The 20,136-nt window shown below is 49.2% G+C and overlaps 1 protein-coding gene across 1 annotated transcript in view; it reads right to left on the bottom strand.

The window, feature by feature from the left end:
• Positions 1 to 18,011, bottom strand: part of ATP2C2 (ATPase secretory pathway Ca2+ transporting 2) — an 82,011-nt gene extending 64,000 nt beyond the window's left edge. The window contains exon 1 of the mRNA XM_060083249.1: positions 17,913 to 18,011. Coding sequence (XP_059939232.1) covers positions 17,913 to 18,011 — 99 coding nt within the window. The remainder of the gene's footprint in view (positions 1 to 17,912) is intronic.
• Positions 18,012 to 20,136: the final 2,125 nt, after the last annotated feature.

Here is a 20,136-nt window from a genome sequence, read left to right as displayed (position 1 = left end):
TAAGAACATGTGCTTTGTGGATTCTGCCGGGTTTGAATCGCGGCGTCTTCCTTCTGTAAAGAGTGGCCCATCCTGACTCAGGTCAGGCACCCTCCGGGGCACCCCTGATTCTCCCTTCCTGTCCAGCCTGATTTGGGGGGCACAACCCCTCCCTTCTCCTTGGTGTCTCTCTCTTTTTTGTTTTTTTTTTACAAAGTTCTTTTTCACTAAGGTGAAATTCACATAACATAAAATGACCCATCTTAGAGTGAACAATTCAGGGACATTCAGAACATTCTCAGTGTCGTGCAATCACCCCATCTACCTAGTGGTAAGACATTTCCGTCACCTCAAAAGGAGACCTTGTACCACCATCAACCACACACACACACACACCCCAGCTCCTGGCAACCTCCAATCTGCCGTCTATCTCCAGAGTTTTACCGATTCTGCATATTTCATATGAATAGAATCATATAATATGTGACCTTCTGTGCCTCCTTTGTGACCCCCGAAGGATCGTTAGCTCACAGAGGACAGACCCACACTGGTGATGGCGAGTGGGGTCTTCCCGAGCCCTGAGGAAACAGTCTGGAACGTATGGACTTCTTAGGGCATTTTCACCCAGCAAGACAGCCCAGTGCTGATGCTACCTGGCGGAGCCTTCCAAGGGAACCACAGAGGCAAACAGCATCGCTGAAAGATGAGCTGTGAGCTCATGGCAGAGCAAGCGACCACATGGCACCTGGGGGTGAACCGTCTCCTCTGAGCAGAGCCCGGCTTCCTCTGTGTCCCATCCAGCTCTGGGAACTCGGTTCACCTCAAACACTTACTGAGTTAGACCCCAAGGCTCGCTTCCCTCTTTAAAGGGTTCATGCAAACATTTATTTCTGCAACATATTTGCCCAAAACCTCCCCAGTGCCTCGATTTCCCCCTCTGCAAAGTGGGGGTTATAATAGCAGGGATTCCATAAGCTGCCGTGAGGTAACAGGAAACCAGGGACTCGGAGCCCCGAGTTCAGGGCCTGGCACCCGGGAAGCATAAGCAAACCTAAGCAATGGGGGTGATGAACAGGGACAACAGAGGGGGGGGATGTCCTCATCCTCCAGCAGCTCCAAGAACACGGTAGGGGAGGGGGTTCCTAACAGGGCTGCCAGAATAAGCAAAAAAAAAAAAAAAAAAAAAAAAAGTGCAGGATGTCCAGTTACTTCCAAATGCCAGATAAACAATGAATCATCTTTCAGTATATGTACTTGGCAAACACTGCACAGAACTCACGTATACTAAAAAGCGATTCGCTGTTTATCTGAAAGTCAAATGCAGCTGGACGTCCTCTGGGGATCTGGCAACACCAGGAAGGAACGAGCCAAGAGACGCCCGTGACCCGTGCGGCAACACCGTGACGGGGACACCTCGCCCTACGAAGGAGCCACGGGGCCCCGGTTCAGAGTGCGGGCGCTCAGGAATTGCGAGAAAACAGCCTTGAAGAAGGTGCAGGAGGGAGCTCCCACGGAGCAGAGGGGGCCTTCAGGTGGAAAGGCCACCAGGAAGAGCCAGCGAGTGGCCCACCTGGGGAGCTCCGAGCTCCCGGAGTTGGGGAGAGAGTTCGCGGCCCTCGAGGGTTTCGGAGGGAGAGACGGGGCCAGAGAGCAAGCCAGGGGCCTGGTGAACCACACAGCCCTGACTTTTCCAGAAGGCCATAAAATGGGTGGATGCAGTTCCTGGGATCAATGCAATGGGAGGGCAACGATGTTAAGGGTCGCGGTAACCCAAGAACAACTGGCCAGGGGTCACTAAGGAGGTGATGTTGGAAACGAGGGGCGAACGAGCCTCACTCAATGCAAATGCTTCCTTCTTTCTAAGACTTCCTGACCAGTCTCTCCCAAGGCGTGTATCTGTGAAGTATCCAGTTTTACCTTAGTCTGGTGCTTCTCAATGTGTGGTCCTCAGCCAAGCATCATCTGGAGCTCCCTAGAAATGCATTTTCTTGGGCCCCATCCTGGATCTAATGGATCAGAAGCCCTGGGGGTGGGCCCTGCAATCTGTGTTTTAACACGTTCTCCAGGGGATTCTGATGCACTTCAAAGCTGGGGAACCACTAGGACCGTGTAAGAATATACCTGCTGTGGCCTATACCCAGGCCACCTGAGCGCAGGCGTGCCAGCCACCAGGACTCCTAAGAGCCCCAGGTGATTCTGATACGCAGCCAGAGCTGAGCTGAGGATGCCTGGCTGGGAGATGCATTCAAAGAGCAACCCCAGGACTCCGCTGGTGGTTCAGTGGTTAAGACTCCACGCTTCCACTGCAGGGGGCATGGGCTCGATTCCTGGTCAGCGAACTAAGATCCTATGTGCTGTGCGGCCAAAAAAATAATAAAAAATAAAAATAAATAAATAATAATAAAAACCTTTCCAAAGAGCAACATCATGAGTCCTGTTTTTAAGGGGCCACCGTCTTGGAGGAGAGACAACACTGTGACCAATGGCCAACCAAGCAGCAGGTGACAAGTGTCAGGAGCCCCAGGAGAGCTGTGGGAGTCCAAGCAGGGAGCATCCTTCTGCTTCCTGGAGGAGGAATGGGGGTGAGGTCCTGAGGCAGCAGGTGCCCCAAGTCCTCCTAGAAGTCGGGCGGACAAGGAAAGGACACGGCCAGTGAAGGGGAGGTAGACAACAGCTAACAGCTCATGATGACAATGAAACAACCGTAGCTGCAATGATCGATACTCACGGTACAGCGGATAAATAGCTGACATGTTGATATGAGACATCTTACCCAGCATTGGACATATACGAGCTCATCTAAACATCACGGCAGCCCCTGGGGGTGGATGCAATGTTTTTTTTTGCAGTACGCGGGCCTCTCACTGTTGTGGCCTCTCCCGTTGCGGAGCACAGCCTCCAGACGCGCAGGCTCAGCGGCCATGGCTCACGGGCCCAGCCGCTCCGCGGCATGTGGGATCTTCCCAGACCGGGGCACAAACCCGTGTCCCCTGCATCGGCAGGCGGACACTCAACCACTGCGCCACCAGGGAAAACCAGATGTAATTTTTTTATCCCCATCTTACAGATGAAGAAATGGATGACTTGGTCAACTCCCAAGACAGCACTTTTAGTCTCTGCTCGATAAAAACACGAGAAAACTTCCTGGTGGGCATTGTGTTGTGCAAGTGGGAGAAAACATAGAAAAACACGACTTTCTGGATCTTCCAAGTGGAGAAGAGGGAAAGGATGGTGGGAGCAGGGAAAGCTGAGTCCACCAAAGATGCCCACGTCCTAATCCCTGGAATCTGTGCATATGTGACCTGACCTGGTGAAAAGGACTTTGCAGATGACATTAAGTTGACAACCTTGAGTTGGGGAAACCATCTGGATTATCCCAGTGGCCCCATGTCATCACAAGGGTCCTTATAATGGGAGGCAGGATGGTCAGAGGAGGAGATGTGAGGACAGAAGCAGAGGCTGGAGGGATGTGATTCCTGGCTTTGAAGGCAGAGGAAGGGGCTACAAGCCAAGGAATGGAATCAGCCTGCAGAAGGCGGATAAAAGGCAGGGAAACAGATTCTCCCCCAGAGCTCCCAGAAGGAAAGCAGTCCTGCTGACCTTTTGATTTTAACCCAGTGAGACCTGTGTCAGACGTCTGACCTCCAGGACTGTAAGAGAATACATTTGTGTGTTTCAAGCCATCAAGTCTGTGGTGATTTGTTACCGCAGCCCGAGGAACCTGACACACCATCCATCCATCCATCCATCCACCTACCATCGGTCCCAGAAGGAACCCAGCTCTCTGAGCTCCCAGACCCCCAGTCCTCCTGTGTCCAGCGCACTGCTGACCCACTTGTCTGCCTCCAGCATTGGACCATGAGCCTCCCCGGGCAGTGGCTGGTCCTATCCAACTCAGAGCCAAGTGCACCGCTCAGCGCTTGGCAAAAGAAAGTACTCAAGGGCTTCCCTGGTGGTGCAGTGGTTGAGAGTCCGCCTACCGATGCAGGGGACATGGGTTCAAGCCCTGGACTGGGAAGATTCCACATGCCGCGGAGCGGCAGGGCCCGTGAGCCATGGCCGCTGAGCCTGCGCGTCCGGAGCCTGTGCTCCGCAATGGGAGGGGCCACAACAGTGAGAGGCCCGTGTACCGAAAAAAAAAAAAAAATCCTATGATAAGCCATAATGGAAAAGAATATGAAAAAGAATGTGTGTGTCTGTATATATATGTGTGTGTGTATATATATATATATATATATATATACACACACACATATATATATAACTGAATCACTTTGCTGTACAGTAGAAATTAACACAACATTGTAACTCAACTATACTTCAATAAAATAAATTTTAGGACAAGTAGGAACAAAAGAAACCACTGAAGTACTAGAAGAAACTGTGGACTACATTTCAAAAACATCTCAGAGTACGAAAGGACGTTCTAAGTGTCAGATGAAGCCTGAAGCCAGGAAGGAAAAGACTGATAAATTCACTACATAAAATCGGGTTGTCTTCTGCAAGAAGCACCACATGCAAAGTCCAAAGGTAAAAACCACACTGTGGAAAATATCTGTAGCTTATAACACCGATGAAAAACAATTGCCCAAACAAATGAAGGGCTCTTACTCATGAAGAAGGGAAAAGACTAGCAGCTCATGTCTTTCAAAAATGGGCAAAGGACATAAACTAAGAGTTCACAGAAAGGGAATAATGATGAATAACTCTGAAACATGAAACGATCATCAAACTCATTTACAATCAGAGATTCGCATTCAAGAGACTCCAGTACACCCTCCGCCACCTATCTGATAGGTAAGGTTCCAGAAATTTGTAACAGGAGAGCTGGTGACAGGGGGTGGAGATGGAGCCTCTCATCCGAGGCCGGGAGGGGCAGGTGACTCCAGACGAGCCCCAGTGGAGGGCAGTTGGCAGCATCAAAGCTGAAAACGGACCTGTTCTAACTCATACCCTTTGCAGATTCATTGACTGCAGAATGGTTTCTGTTCAAAGTCATCCACTGCAATATTGTTTATAGTAACTAAGTACGAGAAACAACCCGCGTGCTGCTAATAAAGGATTGGTTAAATTAATTACGGTAGCACCATACCATGAAACCCTTTGCTGCCACCAAAATAAGAGCACAAACTTTTTTTTTTTTTTACCTATATGGAAAATGTTAAATATATAGGGCAGTATAACTTACATACAGTCCTGTACACAAATCCTGCATGTGCCCGGACGCACTTCTGCGCATGTGTACAATAGAGTAACCCCACCAGGTGCCATGTGGAACCTCTCCAGCTCCCAAAAGGCTCCCGCGTGCCCTCTCCCGGTTGACAGCCCCCCAGAAGATGACCAACCCTGGGACTTCTATCAACATGGATTTGTTCTGCCCGTTTGGGAACTCCATATAAAGGAAATCGTACACATGTACTCCTGCATCTGGCTGCTTAGCAAGGTTCATCCGGCTTGTTCCATGATCTGTAAGTCACTGTCTTTCATTGCTGTGTAGTACTTCCAGGATGCCATTGCATGAATATGCACGATTCATGTACCTCTTTGCATGTGGTTGGGTGTTTAGGCTGTGCCCAGTTTGGCCTCTTATACATAACACTGCTGGGACCACTGAGTGCATGTCTTTTAGCAGATAGAAGCCCCATTTCTCCTGGGCACAGACCTAGAAGTGGACTGTGGGGTCACAGGGTGGGTTTACGTGCTTTTAGTGACAGTACACACTGACCAACAGTTTTCCCAAGTAGTGGTACCATTAGCAATAGTTTGAGAAGAAAAAAAAAAGGTGCAGCATATCATGAGCAATATGCTCGCCTATGTATAACCAAAAGGAGAAGAGGATGGATTTGCTGGTATAATCAGGGCACACGTCCAGCAGAAGCCACAGAGACCGGGGGCTGGGTCACCTTTGGGGCTGGGAACAGGGTGGTGGAAAACCGAGGCAGTGACAGACTCCTACTGGACCCCCTTTTGTACCTTCTTGAATCTCGAACCATGCGTAAGAATTGCTGATTCCAAGGGGGAGAAACCAGTCCTGACCAAGCCTGGGGGCAGAGCTGGTGCAGGAGGGGAGGGGCTTCCTGGGGACAGGGATGCTTGGAGAATCGGACTGGGCCGGTGCTAACTTGGGAAGGAGGGGCAGAGGCTGTGACCAGAGGGACCCATAAGGAGGCCAGTAGGGCTGGGCGCACAGAGCAACAGGAGGCTCAGATCCTGGGGCGAGAGTGATGTAATGAACTCAAAGGGCCTGCCCACTACTTTCTTTTTTTTTTCCCTTTTCTTTTCCCTCTCTTTTTTTCCCCCTACTACTTTTTAATACTTGTGGGGCGGTGCGGGGGGAGGAACCCTAACTGCAGAAATTGGTTGGAGGTCCACGTCTCACTGATCTGGGCTCTGATTCTAGTTCCCCCAGCTACCAGCTGTGCAACTCTCAGCAACTCCCTTGACTTCCCTGAGTCTCAGTTTTCTCCTCTATAAAATGGGAATGATACCACACACGGAGCACTGCTGAGGCGGGGGTTCTTAAAGTCCAGTCTCAGGTCAAGATGGGTTTCAGAGATGTTTTCCAGTCCCTGAAATCACATCTAGGTAGAGATTGTGGTCTGTGTGTGTGTGTGTAACAGTGGTGTGACCCCGGACAGCAAAGAACTGCCAATAGGACATGAGATACTCAAGAAAACATACGTTGTTGGGGGGTGGGGTGCAGTACAGTCAAGGGGCCAAGAGAGAAGACAGCAGAGCTAGGAGGTGGCCAATGGATTGCGGACCAATAGGTGGCTGGCAAGGTGAGGAGCCTGGCTACACACAGGGAGATTGGCAATTAGTAAATAAACCAAAGCTCCTGGGAGCTGGCACTCTCTCTGCTGGTGAAGGGAGTTACAAATATATAAAAAGCTGGCACCAGCCCTGTGGCATTTACTGCATTGAACTCTATGATCAAATATATTAAAAATATGTATGTGTATGCAGGGGACACGGGTTCGTGCCCCGGTCCGGGAAGATCCCACATGCCGCAGAGCAGCTGGGCCCATGAGCCATGGCCGCTGAGCCTGCGCTCCGCAACGGGAGAGGCCACAACAGTGAGAGGCCTGCGTACCACACACACAAAAAAAAGACACATGCACCCCAATGTTCACTGCAGCACTATTTACAATAGCCAGGACGTGGAAACAACTTAAATGTCCATCAACAGAAGAATGGATAAAGAAGATGTGGTACATGTATACAATGGAATATTACTCAGCCATAAAAGGAACAAAATTGGGTCATCTGTAGAGACGTGGATGGACACAGAGACTGTCATACAGAATGAAATAAGTCAGAAAGAGAAAAACAAGTATTGTGTAACAATGCATATATGTGGAATCTGAAAAAAAAATGGTATAGACGATCTTATTTACAGAGCAGAAATAGAGACACAGACGGAGAGAACAAACATATAGATACCAAGGGGGAAAGGGGGTGGGATGAATTGGGAGATTGGGATTGACACAAATACACAAGTGATACTACGTATAAAATAGGTAACTAATGAGAACCTACTGTATAGCACAGGGAACTCTACTCAATGCTCTGTGGTGACCTAAATGGGAAGGAAATCCAAAAAAGAGGGGATATATGTATAATTATAGCTGATTCGCTTTGTTGTACAGTAGAAACTAACACAACATTGTAACGCAACTATACTCCAATAAAAATTTTTTAAATAAATAAATAAAAGTAACGGATTCAGGCAAGGATCACCAACAGAAAATGAGAAGCAGGCTAGTCACATAGCCTTAACGCGACTCGTCATAAAATACCAGTTGATTACAACGGGGAAACAGTAACTTTATAGAAGAGAAACCTGGCCAGTAGGAGTGGAGAATTCAAGCACAGAAATCAGTCAGACCCAGGTCCGAATTCCTGGGCAAGCTGCGTGGGCCTGGGCAAGTTACTTCACTTTCCAAGGCTCAGATTCCTGCAGGGATTTCTGTAAGGATTCAAAGTAATGTGGTGCATCCACAGATGTTCAGTGGAACATTGTTCTAAAAATTGAAGGGAAACTACCTAAATGCCCATCAGCTGGGGAGGGAGGTTAAATAAAAATGCCTACACAGCCATTAGAAAAGAATGTGCTGCTATTTACAACAGCCAAGACATGGAAACAACCTAAATGTCCATCGACAGATGAATGGATAGAGAAGATCTGGCACATATATACAATGAAATATTACTCAGCCATAAAAAGGAATGAAATTGGGTCATTTGTAGAGACATGGATGGACCTAGAGACTGTCATACAGAGTGAACTAAGTCAGAAAGAGAAAAACAAATATCATATATTAACACATATATGTGGAATCTAGAAAAATGGTACAGATGAACTGGTTTGCAAGGCAGAAATAGAGACACAGATGTAGAGAACAAATGTATGGACACCAAGGGGGGGAAGCGGTGCGGGGGGGTAGTGGTGGGATGAATTGGGAGATTGGGATTGACATGTATACACTAACATGTATAAAATAGATAACTAATTTAAAAAACAATGAAATAATGTCATTTGCAGCAACACGGATGGGCCTAGAGATGATCATACTAAGTGAAGTAAGTCACAGAGAAAGACAAATACCATGTGATATCACTTCTACGTGCAATCTAAAATATGGCACGAATGAACCTATCTACGAAACAGAAAGACGGACAGACACAGAGAACAGACTTGTGGTTGCTAAGGGCAAGGGGAGGGAGAGACGGAGGGGTGGAGGAGGGATGGAGTGGGAGTTTGGGATGAGCAGAGGCAAACTATTACATAATAGGACGGATAAACAACAAGGTCCTCCTGTAGAGCACAGGGAACTACATTCAATACGCTGTGATCAACCATAATGGAAAAGAATATGAGAAAGAATACATAAGTGTATAACTGAATCACTTTGCTGTACAGAAGAAATTAACACAACACTGTAAATCAACTATACTTCAATCACATTTAAAAAAGAAAAGAATGTGTTTGATTGGGATGTACTGCAGGGATGTGGGACAGTGGAGGAGCTGCTGACGGTGTGTGCAGTAGGATCCCATGTATGTAAAAAAAAAAGACTTATGTTGTTGTGTATAAATGATAGTAACTACTGTGATCAGGTGCTGCCCTGAGTACTCCATGCGCACTGAATCATTCCACTCCATAACAGATCTCTGATGTGTGTACACTTGACCCCACTGGAGAGAAAACCGAGGCACTGGAAATATTAAGAAATTTGCTTAACATCTTCTGCTGGCTGCGGAACTGGACTTTGCAGCCAGGTAGCTGGTGCTGCAGACACCAGTGTTCCTAACCATAGCCTCTCTAGAATTGCATAGAAAGGGGGCCAGGACCACCCAAGCAAATGGTAATCTGATTACTGCAAACTGATTAGTTGGCAAACGGTACCTCCCTCCACCCCTCACCAAGGCGGAAAGTGAAAAGCAAAGACATGGGGCAGTGAAGGAGGAATCTCAGACTCTGCAAACTTTTACTGGGGTTTATGAAAAAACAAACAAACAAAAGCTAAGAAAAGTTTCGAAAGGGAAAAGAACAAAGGACAAAGAGGGAGGCAAATAAAGAAAAAAACCATGCAGTGTTCCTGGTTCATAAAAGACAGTTGAAAAATAGCAGCTAACATTAGCCTAATTCAATGGTCAATGAAGGTGAAACTGTCACTCAAATTTCAATATGCTGGTACTTGGGGGAGGGAGGGGCAGAGAGAGGGGCAGCCCAGTGGGTTGATTTCTAAAACTGGAGATGAGGTGCTGCTGAATGAGAGGAGAGACCGGCAGGATCCCCCAGGCAGAGAGGTACCTCCCAGATCAGAGGAGGAAGGCCGTGTTCCAGGGCGTGCATGACATGTGGCCCATGGAAACAATTAAAATGAGAATGTGTAGCTTGAGTGCAAATCTCAGTTCTCCAAGTCCCTGCCACCTCCTCCAGGAAGTCTCCCTGGATTGCAGCAGTAGCGTCCCCACAGGTGACAGGCATACACAGGCTGTAACCAACTCCTTTCTTACATGCACTGCTTTCCTTCATGGGACTTATCTCACTTTGTAATTATATGCTCAGTATATAATTACTTGATGACTTAGCCACCAGACTATAAACTCCACTCAGTAGACGGGTGTTTTACTCACTGAAGGGGTCTGGCCTCAGGAGGACAGATGTCACAGGGATGGCAAAGCAATGGTTCTCAAACTCACTGAACATCAGAACTACCCGAGGGCTGGTTACAGCTCAGACTCCTGGGCCCCAGACCACGTGTGAGGAAGAGCTTATCTAAAGAAGCCACAAAAGTAGGTGAGGGTCAGAAGGCTGTGCAGAGCCTGAAAAGGAGGAAACCAGATGGCGAGAACTTTCCGGCATCTCCGACTACAGACCTCACACAAAGATGCCCACCAGGCCAGCTCGGCAGATGTGCTCAGGAGGGCACGTGCTGCGTGCAACACCCTGCTGGCGCTGACCTGAAATTCTCATTTTTCACGACGGGACCCCATACTTTCGTTTTGCAAATTATGTAGCTGGTCCTGCCCTCACCACAGAGCACCTCCCTGGGCACGGAACCGAGCACTCGACCCGAGGCCAGAGAACGAACAAGACAGTGATGATTCTTAATAAAACCCGTCGCCACGTTTTGAACTAGGCATTGTGCAGCGTTTTAAACCATTCTCTCATTTATTCTGTTTTGTTTTAAAATTTTTTTGGCTGTGCCTCGTGGCATGCGGGATCTCAATCCCCTGACTAGGGATGGAACCCGTGCTCCCTGCACTGGAAGCGCAGAGTCTTAACCACTGGACCACCAGGGAAGTCCCTCTCATTTATCCTTGTTTTGTTACTACGGTGATACTCGTGTGAGTATCTGCATACATCACCTAATCTAATCTTCACAAAGAGTCAGGGAACGGCACCCACGGGGAACCTCGAAGCCACTATGGGCACATCCCCACTATCAGACAAAGACATTCTGATGTGGAGAGATGAAGCAAGTTTGCCCAAACTCACATAGTCATAGTGATGGAACCTGGGCTCCACCTCTGGGCTTCTGGCCCCAGTTCCTGCCCTAAACCAAGACTCCTGGTTAGGAGCGATCTTCTAGGCCAATAGTCTTTCCCCCATACCCACAAGGTCCCCCAGATTCAGTGTTACTGGAAGGGCACAGACCGGAGGATCCTGAGATGTACACGGGGTGATCCTGAGATGTACACGGGGTGATCCTGTGTGTCAGCTGTAAATCTACCAGAGCCCGACCACAGTAGTCCGGTTTCAGTGGTTTGAAATATAAAGAATACTTATGGGTAGTGCCTGACTTTATTCTAGACGTTTCAAGTCTCTCTTACCCTGGGGACTCCAGAATCATGAACTTTGAGCACGTCTTCCTTGGCATGTACTTGAGTTTCAAGTTGGGTCAGACACGTGCTCTGCTGGGCTCTGCTTCCTGCCCACGGGAAGTCCACGGGGAAGACAAGCTGGAAGAACACAAGCCATTTCCAGGGATTCGGGGCACACTGGTGGGGTCAATCAACGCAACCTTAAGAGTGTCTGCAACCTCCATAGAAGGTTACGTATTTCCCCAGTGTGACCCACAGCTTTCCCCCAACCCCAAATACCCGTCCAGATATTTTCTGCAAGGAACATAGTATTACAGGCTGAACTGTGCTCCCCGCAAATGCCTGTGCTGAAGTCCTAACCCCCAGCACCTCAGACCGTGACTGTATCTGGAGACAGGGTCTTTGAAGAGGTGGTTAAGTTAAAATGAGGTCACTAGGATGGGCTCGAATCCAATGTGACTGGTATCCTTGTAGGAAGAGGAGATTAGGACACAGAGGAAAGACCAGGTGAGGACACGGGGAGGAGACGGCCGTGTGCACGCCTACAAGTCCCCTCCCCTTAGGAGCTCGGGGATCTAGGCTCCGTTATCCGTAATAAAAAGGCTCATGACATTGGCCTGGGGCAGGGTTTCTAACAGGGCATCTTCAGACGTACTCTCAAGAGGCCACAAGTTTTCTGAGATCTTCCAAACCTTGAATATGTGTTTTAATAATTAGCCTACTATAATATATAATATAGACCTTCAGGTGGCCAGTTTATAATGAAGAGCTGTGATGTGACCGTAGTGCCACATGTGCATCTATGCCAACAATCAGGTGACACATTGAAGGGATGCAAGTTTCTCAGGGGCTCAGAGAGAAGAAATGGCAGGAGAACGGAGCCATCGCACAGCAGGCGGTGTTGACATCGGCGCATCAGCTTTAAAATGTCTCACTTTTGAAGAGTGTCGCCTTGTTGCAAGCGAGGCCGTACACGAACCCAGTCTCTGCACACGGCTACTTGCCACAGGTGATGTGCAGCAAGTATGGTCATCACACACGGTGAAGAAACATCCCTTCCACAAGGCCTGGCACTCACCTTATCAAGTGAGCCAGCCAGTTCTATGGTTATCAAATGAAAGCCTTTCAAACTGGCATTCACGGGCTGCTTGCTGGCAGCCGGGGTGAAGTATGATGCAGGTGGTCCTAATCTAGCAAACACATTCTGGATCCATTTAAATGCCATTCTCTACATATGCATGTAATTAGACATTCCCAGTACGAGCTTTATCAAGATCAAAATTCAAGAGAGTCTAAATAAAGACTGGACCTCAGGACCGACACACGGAGACAGCTGGGCAGCAGACTCTGTGCCAGGTGTGGTTCTGTCATGTAAGGAACCATTTCTTTCTACCACTGTGGTCGGCAGGCTCTAAGACGCCCTGCCTTCATTTCATGACATCCTCGTGTACTCCCCATCCTTGTAGAACCAGCCGGATCTGGACTCCTTCCAATGAACTGAACATGCCACAAATGAGGAGATATCACTTCCAAAACTGGGTTATAGAAAGGATCACTCTGGGGCTTCCCTGGTGGCGCAGTGGTTGAGAGTCCGCCTGCCGATGCAGGGGACACGGGTTCGTGCCCCGGTCTGGGAAGATCCCACGTGCCATGGAGCGGCTGGGCCCATGAGCCATGGCCGCTGAGCCTGCGCGTCCGGAGCCTGTGCTCCACAACGGGAGAGGACACGACAGTGAGAGGCCTGCGTACCGCAAAAAAAAAAAAAAAAGGATCACTCTTCTTTGGGGAAACTAGCTATTGAGCCATGAGGCAGCCACGAGGCTGCCCCTTGGAGAGGCCCATGTAGCCAGGGCCAGAGACCCGCCAACAGTCACAAGAGGGAGCTTGGAAGGGGATTCTCTCCCCTTGCACCCAGAGAGCCTTCAGATGAGACCACAGCTCTGGCGAGAGCTGAACAGCCACCTCACGAGAGACCTGGCGCATCCCCCAGATCTGTGACCCAAAGAAACTGGGAGAGAATCAACACTTGTTGTTTTCAGCTGCTGCATTTGGGAGTGATCTGCTAGACAGCAATCCACAACAAACACAATCATTCGACCTCACTGGTTGATTTTTAATGATACATCACCAGTCACATCAAAATGCACTTGCTACACGTGTACTTCATAATTTTATTATAAATGTAGTTTGCTTTTATTGAGTTATAAGCACATGGCTATGTTTGTTGCAAATTTTAGGCTTCTACTTAGTTAAGTCACATTTTGATACAAATAATTTAAGACAACACTGGGGGCTTCCAACACATTTCTTCAAGATGACATATAATGGGCTTCCCTGGTGGCGCAGTGGTTAAGAATCCACCTGCCAAGGCAGGGGACACGGTTCGAGCCCTGGTCCAGGGAGATCCCACATGCCGCGGAGCAACTAAGCCTGTGCGCCACAACTACTGAGCCTGCGCTCTAGAGCCCGCGAGCCACAATTACTGAAGCCCACGTGACACAACTACGGAAGCCCGCACGCCTAGAGCCCATGCTCCGCAACAAGAGAACATTGAGAAGCCTGTGCACAGCAACAAAGAGTAGCCCCCGCTCGCCACAACTAGAGAAAGCTCATGTGCAGCAATGAAGACCCAATACAGCCAAAAAATAAAAATAAATAAAAACAAAATAAAAATTTAAAAAAAGATGACATACATTGCTAAATTTTGAGAGACACCAATGATATGTGTGTGTGTGTGTGTGTGTGTGTGTGTGTGTGTGTGTAAACCTCAGAACGCCTCTTCCTGCAACCCAAGTGTGATCTCTTTTCTTTTTTTTTTTTTTTTTGCGGTACACGGGCCTTCCACTGCTGTGGCCTCTCCCGCCGCGGAGCACAGGCTCCGGACGCGCAGGCCCAGCGGCCATGGCTCACAGGCCCAGCCGCTCCGCGGCATGTGGGATCCTCCCGCACCGGGGCACGAACCTGTGTCCCCTGCATCGGCAGGCGGACTCTCAACCACTGCGCCACCAGGGAAGCCCCCCAAGTGTGATCTCTTAAAAACGCAAATCTGGGGCTTCCCTCGTGGCGCAGTGGTTGAGAATCTGCCTGCCAATGCAGGGGACATGGGTTCGAGCCCTGGTCTGGGAAGATCCCACATGCCACGGAGCAACTAGCCCCGTGAGCCACAATTACTGAGCCTGCGCGTCTGGAGCCTGTGCTCCGCAACAAGAGAGGCCGCGATAGTGAGAGGCCCGCGTACCGCGATGAGGAGTGGCCCCCACTTGCCACAGCTAGAGAAAGCCCTCTCACAGAAATGAAGAGCCAACACAGCCATAAATAAATAAATAAATTTTTTAAAAAATTTTAAAAAAAACCGCAAATCTGACTGTGTCTGCTCTGTTTACTGCGTTCCTCATGTTCGGCACATCTCTGAATAAATGAATGACTATCACGCCCCAACGTAAAACCTGTCGGTGATTCCTTGTTGCTCTATGGATGGAGCCCAAACTCTTTACAGGGCCCAAAGGCTCTGTGAGGTCCACCTCGGCAGCCTCGGCCTCTCTCACTAACCCTCGCACCTCACTCCCTTCTGCCTAGAACTCTCCATCAACTCTGCCTTCCCACTCACCCTAGTCTTTGCCATTCCTATGAGTCTTAAACATCTCTTCTCATTAAACAGTCAACTATGATCTGTAGTTTGGGACCCATCTCTGCCCACCAGACAGGGTGCCACAAGGGCAGGGAGCGTGTGCATCTTTTTCTCCACCCTATCCCTGGCGTGCAGCACCAGCCTGACACAGGGTAGATGCTCCATGAATCTGGGCTGAATGAATAACCAAGACACAGGTCTGCTGGAAGCCAGGCTTCACCCTGCAGAGCCCCAGGAAGATGGATCCGTTCACAACAGGGAAGGCAGCAGAGGATATGGTCTCAGTTAAGAGAAGGGAGCCCTGAGGGTCAACTATAACTTCCTGAGTTGGTACTGAGTCATCTGGGAAGCAGGAATTTCTGGTCCAACATTTTCCTTGTCCAAAGCTCAGATCAGCAGAGAGAGCTTTTTTCCAGTAATGAAAGGGGATCTCCTATACATTGTTCTTTTCATGACACTGGAAATGCAGCAAGAATGAACCATCTGCAGAGCCGTAAGAACTGTGCTGATTCAGCCTCGGAAGCTCCTGACTCTGGGTCCTCCCCCATCCCTGTCTCAACCACCAATCCCCTGCCCAGTCACTCTGCCATTTAAGACGGTTGGATCTTTTTTTATTTATTTTATTTTATTTATTTATTTTTACATCTTTATTGGAGTATAATTGCTTTACAATGGTGTGTTAGTTTCTGCTGTATAACAAAGTGAATCAGTTATACATATACTTATGTTCCCATATCTCTTCCCTCTTGCGTCTCCCTCCCTCCCACCCTCCCTATCCCACCCCTCTAGGTGGTCACAAAACACCGAGCTGATCTCCCTATGCTATGCGGCTGCTTCCCACTTGGATCTTAAGTTAAACTTCTCTTGGGGTCTCTGCTGTCAGCCTCCCCCATGAACTCTGTTTTGGATACAACTGTACCCTTACCACCTGGCCGACCTGAGAGCCTCAGCAGCTTCATCTAACACACCCGTACAGTAACACAACTCAACTAGGGGTGAAGAGACACAGCAAGTTCTCAATAATAATTAGTATTATAACTGAGCTGACTCGGCAAAGTGGCGGGGAGCTTCAGAGCCTGCCCAGGACACCACCTACAACAAGTGCTCATGAAAGAGAGTTACGACTATTATGGAAATGACCACGGTAAGCAAACTTTGCTTCTTTTTCAAATGTTTCTGAGGAAAAAAAAAAAAAAAAAAAAGAGTTCAAATTGGAGGATGTAAGTGTGAGAACAAAGACTGTCACCTGGCCCGGCCAGTCTCCTCCCTCATCATGCTCCCCATTTACCTTTATTTCAATCTCCTGGGTTTGATGAACTGCCTTTAAAGACAGGATACTTTGTTTCTCTGCCAGCCTTTGCGGCTGGCTGCCTGGGTCTCCTGTCTTGCTCCACGTCCACACTGCTAAGTCGTCACACACCCTTCGGGGTGCAGCTGAGAACATCCCGGCCACACCAGGTGGGCGAGCCCCCACCACCGCATACCTACAGACAGGTTGAAGACCTGTCCCACTCTCCAGGGCCCCTCTGGGGGCATGAAGCTCACTTTGGTGCAGAGATCAAATTCACCCCAGCATCTCTATTCATGATACATCATCCCCATACCTGGCACACCTGGATACCTGGCAAACCTGCACATCCCATAAAATCTGACTGTAAGCAATTACAACAGGAGTGTTTGAAAAATACCTAGCTCGATGCAAAAATCAAAAGATGTAAAGAAAAGAAAATAGACAAAGTAACATAGAACAGGCAACCATGTTGGCAAACTAACTTCAAACTCCTTCAACAGAATGAGTTATGTGGCATATAGGGAGAGAAATGGATTTCGGCACAACAATGGAACTCTGCATCCAATCCATGGTTAACATACATGTCGCTTCAGAATAATAGAGATTATCTGAGAACTGCTAGTTATGCGGCCCCGTGGTGTACCACCCTAGCACCAGAATTCTCACTTTAGCATCCATTTATAAAATACTAGTTTTTTAAATGCACAAATACTAAGACCCGTACAACCAAAATGTTTTGACTGTTGTCAAGTTTTTCCAGCTGACCTCTTTCATTAAAAAGTAAATTTAACTTGAGGTTTCCCTCCAGCCATGGAAAGGCCACGAGCACCTCCAGAGTTCCACGTCAGGAATTTTATTTTTGAATGACTGATTATATTTTAAAAAGTGCAGTGACCCAGAGATGCTTTTGCAGAAATTCCGTGCTCTCTGCTCGTGTATCACGCAGTGAGTTGTACTTACAAGCTACGGAGAAAGTTGGGGGTCACCCCTTGACCCTGCTTCATCTCTGGGTCCCCCACATGGAAGGAAGGGCTTTTGGGGACAGCTTTGTCAGTTTCTCTGCTGGTAAAAACTCCCCTGGCCCTAGAATCCTGTTGGTTTATCCTAGAGGATCCCCTGGAGGCTGCAAAGTCAACACACAAATCTGGGTGGTTTTTTTTAAAGTGTCTCTGGAGATGTGGGAAACACAGGTGGGAGGCATGGCCACTCTTACCTTGATTTCCACCATTATTGCTACTATTCATGCTAAAACATTTGCACAACAGTTTTTGTTTTTTACGCCGCTCTAATCCCCCCGCCCCATTCAAGTCACTTTTAAAAATCCGGATAGCAGCCTGGTGTGGAGACCCGGTAATTAAAATTTTCTGGAGTCAGAGAAACCAAAGTTAGGTTCCTAGCTGGGTCATTTGCTAGCCGCGTGTCCCTTAAGGGACATATTTCCCCTGTCTCGGCCTCAGTTTCGAGTCCGCAAAATGGGCTGGCAGGCGAGGGTTAAAAGGCGAGCGCCGGGCCCAGAACAGAAACGCGAGCTGGCGTTGCTATAAAGACACCTTCTTTCTAGAACCAGGGGGAGGCGGGCGAGCTGGAGGAACGCAGCCCGCAGCGCGCGGACGGGCTCTTGGGGTGGGACGGGGTTGGGGGGGCGCTGTGTCGGGTCTCACGCCTCGCGCCCGGACTCACCAAGGTTTCCAACTCGCCCCTCTCCAGCGGCTGGTACTGGTGGCCCCCGCCCGAGAAGGCGAGTTTCTTCAGAAACTTGGAGAAGCGTCCCTCGACCATGGTGAGCGGGCGGAGGCCCCTCGCCCAGCCTCCCGTCCCGCCGGCGGCCGCCCCTGCCTGAGTCCCTCGGTCCCTGGCGTGGCCGGGGCTGGCTGCGCGCGCCCAAGCCTCCCGAGCCAGGCCCACGTTACCAGGTAGCCGTCTACCTGCCCGCCGCAGCTGAGGCCCCGCCCCCGAGGCGGAGCTGCGCCCCCGGCGGCCCTCGCGCACCTGGCCCCGCCCCGTCCGGCGAGCTCGCCCGAGACTTTCTCGCCCTTAGGGGCCGCGGCGGCCCGGGAAGGCCCGGGGGCTGCAGAGGCGCCTAGCTGTTTCCCAAACTTGCCAGATTATGCGATGCATCTGGAGCGGGGCGGGAGGGGACGGAATGGGTTGGAGATGAGCGATAAACGCTTGTTTAAAATGTAGATTTCCACACCCCTCCCTACCCTGGGCCGGGAAGCTGGACTTTACCAAGCACCCAGGTGATTCTCATGGAGAGCCACGTGTGGTCAACTAAGGTGTTGGGAGCGCTGAGTCAGACTCCTACAGCTGCTGCGAGGCTCGGGACCAGCCTCGTGGCCTCTCTGAGCCGCGGTTCCCAGTTTATGTTATTGAAGGAAGAGAAAGCTCAGACCTCACCTCGGCCCTGGGCGTGAATCCCAGGAGCTGGAGGGTTTGAGGACCCCTTTGGGCGCCACCGGGTGCTGCATGGTCTCTGAGCTCTCTTTCCTCACCTGCGGAATGGGTTCCTGGCGCTCACTAATCGTGGGGCTTGGGGTAGGTTTCTAAAATGTTCAGAGCCTTAGTTTACTGATCTGTAAAACGGCCACCATGATTGCACTTCCTTCCCAATGAAGTTGAGGGCATTTGGTGGACTATGTTATATAGGAAGAGCTCAGGGCAGGGCTTGGCATAGTGTGGGGGGGGCATATTCATCATCATCCTCGTCATCATCATCACAGGAAAGGCACTGGGCTCAAACGGCTCCCAAAGTATGTGGGTGAATGTGCAGTGTAGGCAGCTCCCAGCCTCCAAGTGGATATAGTGGAATGTATAAGGGCTTTGGCTTCACGTGGGACTGGAATCCAGAACAAGACCCACCGCTTAGTAGGGAGGTGGCTTTAGAGAAGGCTGTGCCACTCTTCTGTGCCTCAGTTTTCTCATCTGTTGAGTGGGGTTACTTAAGGACTATAGGACAGGGCATGTGTATATGTCCATTAAACTGCTGCCCCTTTGGAGCAAAGGTTTACCACTTACCCCACCTGCCCCCCCCAGGGGGTGGCCACCTCAGCCCCACTCAAGCTGATAGGTTCTAGAGACCCTTCCTGTTTCTCCTGCCTCATCCCCCCTTTGCAGAAACCATGCTGCTTGGTTCCAGCAAAGGCCCAGAAATGACAGAAAGAGCAAAACTCTGGTGCGACTCAAATTTGAATCCCAGGCCTGTTCCTTTCAGATGTGTGACCTCGGGCGACTTTCACCACCTGTTTCCACCTCGGTTTACTCACCCACAAAATGGGGATGATGCTACCTATCCGTCTGAGTCAGGGTCCCAGCAAAAAACATATGGTGCCTCACACTGAGTGCTTTGGGGAAAGTTTGATAAACAGATTATTTGTGAGCAGGGGTGATGTGTTGGGCAAATGCCTTTCCCTTGAAAGCCCCACCTCTGCTCCAGCTCAGAGCTGTCAAGAATTTGTGGATCATGTATGAGAATGCCCAGGGCATTCAGGAAGTAAATTCTGGGTAGTGGATATTGTGCAACACCCAGACCTCTTGGGATGAAAGAAAAAAAAAAAAAAAAAAAAAGGAGTGGATCACAGCGAAAGCAGTTTAAGAGACCAGCTTTGTGACTGGGATGGTTGAATGGGCATTGTTAGGCTTAAGTTTGCTTAATTTTTGTCTTTGCTGCATAGTGATCAGAAAATGCAGCCTGCACACAGGTCTACTAACTTTCCTTAATTTATTGAGACTTTGTGCCTGGTTTGTATGCAGTTTTTGTAAATATTTCAATCCCACTAAGGCAAGTTGGTATATTCTTTGAACGAGTATTGGTAAGCTGTACTTTCTTTGTAAATTAGTTCTGTACTTATTCACTCTATGACTCCATTTTTCATGTCTTTATTTTTGACTACCTGATCTGACACAG

Source organism: Mesoplodon densirostris, chromosome 19, assembly GCF_025265405.1.
Source record: "Mesoplodon densirostris isolate mMesDen1 chromosome 19, mMesDen1 primary haplotype, whole genome shotgun sequence".
NCBI classification, from domain to species: domain Eukaryota; kingdom Metazoa; phylum Chordata; class Mammalia; order Artiodactyla; family Ziphiidae; genus Mesoplodon; species Mesoplodon densirostris.
This window is presented reverse-complemented; position numbering and strand designations above follow the sequence as displayed.